At 38.8% G+C, this 8,907-nt stretch overlaps 2 protein-coding genes across 2 annotated transcripts in view; both read left to right on the top strand.

Moving 5' to 3' along the window:
- Positions 1–837, top strand: part of pttg1ipa (PTTG1 interacting protein a) — a gene marked incomplete in the record, with an annotated part of 8,916 nt that extends 8,079 nt beyond the window's left edge. Inside the window, 1 exon segment of the mRNA XM_014009759.1 lies at positions 140–837. Coding sequence (XP_013865213.1) covers positions 140–177 — 38 coding nt within the window.
- Positions 838–4,161: 3,324 nt separating this feature from the next.
- Positions 4,162–8,442, top strand: sumo3a (small ubiquitin like modifier 3a). The gene is made up of 4 exons (XM_014009758.1): positions 4,162–4,294; positions 5,255–5,383; positions 5,492–5,563; positions 6,289–8,442. Exons 1-4 carry the CDS (start codon positions 4,274–4,276, stop codon positions 6,349–6,351), a joined length of 285 nt encoding a protein of 94 aa, XP_013865212.1. The 5' UTR covers positions 4,162–4,273; the 3' UTR covers positions 6,352–8,442.
- Positions 8,443–8,907: the final 465 nt, after the last annotated feature.

Genomic DNA, 8,907 nt, shown 5'->3' with positions numbered 1-8,907 from the left:
CTACAGTATTTTTGCAATCTTTATTTTACAGTTAAAATATGTGTTTATTAAATAAAGTCTAATGTTACGACTAATCGGGGATCCCTTTAACTTATTTTAATTTAAAGTCTCTGTTTTTTTCTTCTCTCTCTTCTTGTAGGCCTAAGTGGGCCAAATCCATATTCCAAGTTCACATAAGACTGAGCTGAACTTGTTAAAGCATCGTGGACACAGCTGAGATCCACAACCTGCCCTCTGGTTCTGAGAACATATGACCCAATATTTGAAGCATAACTTGGAGAATGTTTGACAGTTTTGTGCACAGAACCTTTGGTGTCCTTCAGCTGACCAGCAGTTTCCTATTAAAATGTTTTTAACAACCTAAAAGCATTGTTAAACTTGGAGCTGCTATTCAGTTCATCCTGGTTCTTCCATCATCTGGCTGCCTGAACTATTTATTACTTTTTAGTTGTACTGAACAAAAGAAAATGTCACTTTAAATGTGTGAATATTATTTTTGCTTAAGAAAATCTGTGACAATGACAACATTTTAGATTGTTTTTACTCCTGAGTTGCTTCTGATTTTAGGCTACAATAGAAATTTAATATTTTTTTTGTGTATTTAGAGTTGTTTTAGATTTTTGAACGCTGCCTCAGGTTACTGCTGTATTTTTTCTTTTAAAATAAGAATTGAACGTGTAATCTTCTTTAAGGAAAATTTGTTTGTAGAAATCAACATGAAAGCTTTATTCCTGGTGTTTAAAATTAAAACTAAGCTCGGCCTCTATTAGCTTTTTTTCTAGGGCTGTTATTTAATCTGTGAAGACAAAAGCCAAATAAAAACAACTTTGAAGTGTTTGTTGTGTGCTGCTTATGTCTTACCTTTATTTAAAACTACTTTTGCATCACGAGGATCAGGATTTWCCAGTTTGTTGGATTATTCGTGGTAAGTTCAGAAAACTGTCAAACACTAAACTAGCTGGATAGAAAAGTGAATTGTTTCTGTCACTTTGAAAAAGTTAAGTCTGAATAATAATTGAGAGCTATTTTGCTATGGAATTATCTCACATTTGCTGTGTTTTTGTTGAGAAAAATGTCAATATAAATTGTCCTAGGATATGTATTTAAAAATGTAAATGTAGGGTAGTTTTCATTTTAAAAGCACACAAATGGTAAACTGTAAAAAAGAAAAACGTGTGTGTTAAGAATACTCCCAGCTGATTGTGTGGATTTATTACATTTGTTGAAACGATGCACCTCWGTGGTAAGAGACACTCAGATTTAAATGAAAATACAAACATGATTACCACAATCAGAAACAGAACAGTGTTGATGAATCCTCAAAAGAGCAGTCTTCTTCAAAAGTTCTTAATTTTCATCATTTCCTTGTTGTACTGCTTGTGTTAGCATTTAGCTGCTACTTTGCTAGTTTTGAGCTACTGTGTGGCTAATTTTAGCTTCAATCTATTGCTTTGCTGATTTAAGGTACTATTTTACTTATTTTAGCTTTTTAAAATTAATTTTAACTGTTAGCTACTTTTTGGCTTGTTGTTCTGTTAGGTTTTACCTTTTAGTTAGTGTTCTACTGGTTTTATCTTTTTCTACAATTCTGCTTTCGTTAGCTTTTCTGTACTGTTTTGTCGGTGTTATCTTGTAGTTACTGTTTTTTTAATGTAGCTTTTCCCTGTTGTTTTGCAGCTTTTAGCTACTATTCTGCTTGTTTYAGCTTTGTATGTTTTTTGTTGCTGTGATTGCTTTAGCTATGGTTTTAGCTTTTAGCTATTGTTTACAGGTTTTAACTTTCCCCTAGTTTCTGCTAGTTTTAGCTTTTATTTAGAAACTTTTAGCTTTTGGTGTTGTTTTGCATTTTCTAACTTTTAACTAGTCAGTTTCAGCTTTTTTTAAACCAATTTCAACAGTCTTTCTGCCCTTAGCATTTACACTGCATTTATGCAGGAAATGCTATAGTCAGTGGTGGACAGCATTAATCTAAAAATTTGTTCCACTAGCCCTAAAACACTAACTCAAATATTTAGGTCCTCTAATTCTAAAGCACCAAAATAACCCAGTCAACAAGAAAAAAATTGTATAGGTCTTCTGGACGGGTTCTTCTTTAATGAAACGTTTCGTCTCTYCTCCAAGAGACTTCTTCAGTCTGAGAGTTTCAGGCAAAATTCAGGCTTTTAAGCCCTGCCTCCATGTGACTGATACTCACATCACATGGCTATCGTTGACACCTAATTAACACTTATTCTTAACAGGGGGTGGAGTGATACTGGCAATGTAGGAGGGGGACAACTGAAAACGGAGGCCTCACCTCTGTTTAATGATGGACGGTCTTTCTTCACAAAAATGGCTTCTTTTACTCCTCTCTCAAACCAACGTTCCTCTCTATCAAGAATGAGAACATCCTCATCTCTGAAAGAGTGACCGCTGGCCTGTAAATGAGTGAAAATTCTGGCCATTAGACGTAGCTCGTCTGTGTTGGGACATTCTTTTGAACAGTGGCTGCTTAGTTTCCCCGATGTATAACTGGTCGCAGTCTTCCTGGCACTTGACAGCATATACAACATTGCTCTGTTTGTGCCTGTCTCGGTTTCGGATGGAGGACGGTTGGAAACTGGCGTATATCGCAAGCCCACCCACACAGACCAATATTTGCGTTTTGACTCCCACCACCCACTGGAACACAAGTTAGGAGTGATCAGGACTCTGTACCACAGAGCAGACAGTGTCCCTACAAACCCAGGAGCCAGGCAGAAAGAGAAATCAAACACACGACAGGCCCTGGAGCAGTGTGGTYATCCTGACTGGGCTTTCCTGAAAGCAGACAGGAAACACAGACAGGATTCCGTGCAACCTTCAGGTGAAAATGAAGACCCCAAACCCAGACCCAAACCAGTGGTTATTCCGTATGTTGCGGGTGTTTCGGAGAAACTGAGACGTTTATTTTTTAAACATGATGTCCCAGTGGCTTTCAAACCCTAAAACACATTACGGCAAAGGCTGGTTCACCCTAAAGATCCGGTGCCCCGGCACAAACAGAGCAATGTTGTATATGCTGTTAAGTGCCAGGAGAACTGCAACCAGTTATACATCGAGGAAACAAAGCAGCCACTGTTCAAAAGAATGTCCCAACACAGACGAGCTACTTCTAATGGTCAGAACTCTGCAGTTTTCACTCATTTACAGGCCAGCGGTCACTCTTTCAGAGATGAGGATGTTCTCATTCTTGATAGAGAGGAACGTTGGTTTGAGAGAGGAGTAAAAGAAGCCATTTTTGTGAAGAAAGACCGTCCATCATTAAACAGAGGTGGAGGCCTCCGTTTTCAGTTGTCCCCCTCCTACAGTGCTGCTATTGCCAGTATCACTTCACCCCATGTTAATAATAAGTGTTAATTAGGTGTCAACGATAGCCATGTGATGTGAGTATCAGTCACATGGAGGCAGGGCTTAAAAGCCTGAATTTTGCCTGAAACTCTCAGACTGAAGAAGTCTCTTGGAGGAGAGACGAAACGTTTCATTAGAGAAGAACCCGTCCAGAAGACCTATACAATTTTTTTCTTTTTGATTTTTTACCTGGRTTACTGAGATGCATCAGGACAACCCAGTCAACCCTTGAACATTCTTCAACAGACAACGAGTCACATATTGCCATGTTGCTCTCTAAGACTTATCATTGGCATTCCACGGCTGTATTTGACTTCATATATTAGCAATATATTGTCACCTAGAGGATAGTGACATGTGAACAAAATGTGTGACAGCTTTCACCCTCAGCTATTAACATTAACGTTGATCAATAACACTTACAGACCTCAGTTAGTGCTTCTAAATTTAGCCTATAAATTTAGCAAGTGCTAATGCACTAATATATTTTAAAATGAGCAAAAACCCTAAAGCACTAATCAAGAAATTAGTTCCCCTATTGGTGCCTAGGGGAACTGTGCCACCACTGGCATTAGTTTTTTTTATTAACTACAATTCTTACACACACGGCAACATGTTCTGAATCTGAACCTTATTTAACTTTTTAATCCAGTTTATATTTCACACCCAGTGCACTTGGTTTGACGCTCTTTTGCTTCTTGAGTTCTCGTGACCCGAGATTTTCCATACAGGCGCGCCCCCGCGACATAAACACCACGTGACCTTTGCAGACCAATCGTTTATTTGGAACAGCAGCCCAGTGCGCGCGCAGCCGTTTAGCGAGGAGAAGGTAGGAGAGAAGGCAACAGGAAGACGATTAAAACCTCAAAACAAAGTCCCCCGAAATCCACAAAACCGAACCGAGATGTCAGAGGAAAAGCCAAAGGTAAGTTACTGAGACTTTTACAGCGGATTAGTAACAAGGACTCAGTCGAGCTGCTCTGAACCCGATCCTTACATGTGCAATCTAAAGGCCTGGTTTGCACGTTTCTGTAAAGCGGCGCAGTGTTTGTTTCGCAAATGAATGAGAACCCGCACGCACTCATACACACGCTCACACACTCACTGCACATCGTTGCTCCAAAATTAAATACTGTCCATCTTATTTATGCTGTCTTGCTTTTAACATCATGTTTTCACGGTATTGTTGTCAGTTGTGCTCTTTTTTTCTTTGTGGAAACTACCATCATGCTAGTATGTCCGCAACGCCGCTACTGCAGCTGCGGCATTAGCGGCGAAAGAGCGCAAATGGATATGACGCACCTATAATAATAAAAAGAACAAAAGCGAGAGTAGTACATTTTAATTGTTGACTTAAATTCGGTGCTCGKTCGACCTCGGTGAAACAAAAACAAAGCTGTTAGCAAAATCAGCCTTCAGCTAAACTCTTAATTGATTCTGGAGCAGAACCACCGAGCCTGGAGCTAACGATGCTAACGTTAGCATCTGGGGAAAAAAATCCCTGTTAGCCAATATATTTATTGTAATTAACCCTTAATATGCTTCCATACGTTGTAACTGCAGTGTTTACAGTGGGTCACATGTTAAAGGCTGCTTTGTACCTGTTGTGACACAAAAAAATGTAAATTATTACCTACTTACTCATCTGCAATCATTGCTAACACGTATGCTATATCTGAATACTGTGTGGCAACAATGTTTAGTCTTTTTTAAATGGTGACTTTGAGTACACACACAATTTATTCAATTTGAAAATAGAAAATGTGGCATACCTGCAGTACCACAAGTCACATCTCAAGTCACATTGCCTTGAGTTACATTTTGAGCATGTTTGACCTTTTTAATGTTGATAAACCAGCTGATTTAAACATGCTTGTTTTTGTAGGAGGGAGTAAAGACCGAGAACGATCACATCAACCTCAAGGTTGCAGGGCAGGATGGGTCAGTCGTCCAGTTCAAAATCAAAAGGCACACACCGCTCAGCAAACTAATGAAGGCGTACTGTGAACGGCAGGTGAGCCAAAAGCCTCAATCCTCTTTATTTCCATGAAGCTGAAGTCAGAGACTACATACATGCTGTTTCTGCACCGTGATTCACTCTTTACTSACCTTTTGTTTACAGGGTCTCTCAATAAGGCAGATCAGGTTCAGGTTTGACGGACAGCCTATCAACGAGACGGACACACCTGCACAGGTTAGTCAAAACATTTCCTTTATTTCTTCACTGGAAATATGTGCAGTTTGTTTCCTGTTGCTTTTTAAATATTGTATTTATGTTCGTATAATGTGAAAAGTTTAACCCYAAAGATGATTTATAAAGTTGGGAGGGTCTTATTATACACAGGAGTATATATTGACAGATTTTTTTCCTAATGTACCACCACTATAAATTTAAATATTTTCGTATATACAAGTGAAATATTGTGTTGTGGGGGATAAATCATAATTTCTCCCTCTGTCCTCCCGCTGTAGAGCTAAGCATATAAACTACAACAGTAGTTCTTATTTTTTTTACACCAGAGAAGGAAAAACTCTTCTTTCAGTCTCTTAAACGAGATGAAAAGAAGGCATGGACGTCAGTTGCACGTTCGCATGCAGCTGACCAGACGTGTTGCTCCTCAAGCTGAGAAGCTTTATAGAAGCTCGGTCGGGCTCCCTCTGCGTCACCTATTGAAACAAGTGTGTCCCCAAAATAACGTTTCCCCAACAGGAAAGGCTGAGAAATCCTGAAGTCTGTATGAAATCAGTGGTAGCATTATACACGAGGATTAGATAACTTTTTATATGTTTTATGGTAAAAAAAAATGTGGGTTGCATATTACTCGAGATTGCGTTTCACATGCCTAAACATGGTCACTTCTGCATAATTTCCTCTTCAAAAAGGGTTTGTTTTTGTTAAAATGTTTTTCTTTTCTTCAGCTGGAGATGGAAGATGAAGACACCATAGATGTTTTCCAGCAGCAGACAGGCGGATGCTGCTAAGCCCTACCCACCTCATTGACTGCCATCTTCAGGCCATGTCCTCAACCACCTTCACTGTCTCCCTTTCAACGCATTCTTTCAGATTATTATTATTATTATTATTATTATTATTATACTGTTATTTTATTACTTTAAAGATGTCCACAGTTTTTTTTGACAGGTGTGTGTGTGTGTGTGGGGGTGTGGGGGGGGGGGGGGGCTGTTAATGTACTTTCTCAGTCTGAATTGAAGTTTTTGTGTTTAGAGTTTCTGTTGGCCAGGTAGGACAAGCGTTCCCTTCTCGTCTCGCAGGCTGTCATCGGTCCAACAGCTCGTCAGTCCTGGTTCGGTTCTGCTTCTGGCGCTGTTCAGTGAACGCTTCAGCATACAGTAGTTTTTTTTCACGGTTGTCGTCAATATGGACGTAAGGGCTCTGCGTGTTTCTGTCCAGGGGTCGGAGTCTGTGGGCGTTTAGGAACGGAGAGCTCTTCCAGACTGAAGAGCAATCTGACGTTGCCATTTCGCTTTGCGTACTCGTCTGAATGAAAAGTGTTTTMAATGTCTTCGCATTTATAGGTGGTTTTACTTCTGTTTTGGTTCCTTTGCCTCTTATTTTAAAAAATAATATCAGTTGTGGATTTTTTTTGTTCTTCCTGTACAGAATGATCCAAATGGATATTGGATTGTCGTAGAGAGGTTTGGAATTACGATCCAAAGACAAAACATCAGCTTCATATTTATTGTACATCTCTGTTTGCAAGCTTCAAGCTATCTTACTAAAAGGTGTTGAATTACATCTTTTTTTTTCTTCCTTTCTATTTAAAATGTATTGTTTTTCAATATCTGGTACAATTATTATTATTTTGCTCAGGCGTAATTCTTGTTCAGGGGACAATAACTTTGTCAGGGCAGGAGGTTAGGGTTTGGCCATGTAGTCTCTGTAAATATGTTTTGTTTGTTTGTTTGTTTTTATGCAAAGAAGAGGGCAGTGACTTGTCCCCGGGACGCTCTTCCAAACGGCTCTGCATGTTTTAGGAGGTAGGCTGTGGGTCGTCCGTCTCATTTCTGTAGAGTGACTGAACGAATCGAAGAAAAGCAGCTTCCAGTTTTGAGGGAAACCATCCAGCTGAACCAGTTTTCAATGCAACGTTAGCTGCTGAGATATCATCTGCTGCTGTATTTAATTAAACTCGCTTATCTGCAGAGTCACAGAGGAGATATATCAGATGTTGATGACTGCTTTTTTTAGTTTTTTTTTTTTTTAGTTCAAATTTTTTTTGTTTATTAGATCAGCTGGTGAAGTTTGGAAGATTCAGGCCCCATTCTTCGTTTGTAAGTCATTGAGTTTGGCCTCATTTATTCCTGTACGCTTTTGAAGTAATTATTTTTTTAAATCCCCAATTCAGAATAAAATCTGCCTTTTTAGAGCAGCTTGACCCTGAACTCAAAAACCTGCAAACATGTTAGGCTATTTTAGGTCAGCTGTAGCATAGCGGTTGTTGTGAGTTAGTGAATGTGTTCAGAGCGACAAGATAAAATAAGACCAGTTAAAATTAAAAAAAAATATTCCATTTGTTTCGTCACTGTGGTTAGAAAGGCATTTCCCCTGTCAGCTGTCTTCATCTACTTAAACTGTATTTTTAATGCATTCTTTCTAATTGTTTAATCAAAAGTCAATACCAGTATGGAGACTTTTTTAATGAATATATAAATATGCCTGCAAGGAGTTCTTTAAAACACTCATTTTACTGCTCGTTATCTGACTCCTTAACTTTGATCCTTCCTCAGTTCAGAAGCATTCGTTAAAGTCGTGTGGCACAGAGACGCGTTTGCCTCGGCACAAACTAGTTAAAAGACGTGATTGTGATTTCAGCTTTCATCACACATAAAAAGTAACAAGAGCACATTTTATCAGCGCCTACAAGTCAGCCTTCTAGATTTTCACATCGCTGTCTGGACCGAGGGTTTTCAGGGTTCAGCTGATCGACACTGTTTGGGATGAAGAGTGGGGTCCAGGTTTTGTCATGTTATGTTTTTTTGTTTCTCTACTGATTTGTACATTATTTGTGGTCTTTTACTACTGTATACAATAAAAATAGTTTGGTACTCAGATTTGCTTCTGATAATCATGGTTTGTTTTGCACAACAGTTTCAATTCTTGCTTTGTTCCCCACCTTAGATAACCGTGCGCATGTCAGAAACGGACCACTGGGTGATGCCACTGATCCACACAACAATCAAGTCCAAACAGATTTTGGTCGTTTTAAAGCTCCTTCATGTGTTTAAATAACTTAAACTGCAAATGGATTCAGTCCAGCATGAACCAATAGCATTGCTTAATTATCATAAAATGTAAAAACAGCCAAATTAAAAGGTGGATAATATAAAATTAACATCAGTGTGTGTAACAGCAGCAACAATAAATGCATCATCTCACTACATTGCGGATGACACGGCTACACTGAATTTTATGTCAACGTTAATAAAAAGGCTATCGATATTTTCTGTGTGTAAGGTCTGTTGGCCCTGGCAGCCATTTTGAATCAATTAGTTAATGTACTTGCAATAATTACTTTT

This window comes from Austrofundulus limnaeus, unplaced genomic scaffold (genome assembly GCF_001266775.1).
Source record: "Austrofundulus limnaeus strain Quisiro unplaced genomic scaffold, Austrofundulus_limnaeus-1.0 Scaffold61, whole genome shotgun sequence".
Taxonomy (NCBI): Eukaryota; Metazoa; Chordata; class Actinopteri; order Cyprinodontiformes; family Rivulidae; genus Austrofundulus; species Austrofundulus limnaeus.
The sequence above is the reverse complement of the archived record's forward strand: the minus strand, read 5'-3'. Positions and strand labels throughout refer to the sequence as shown.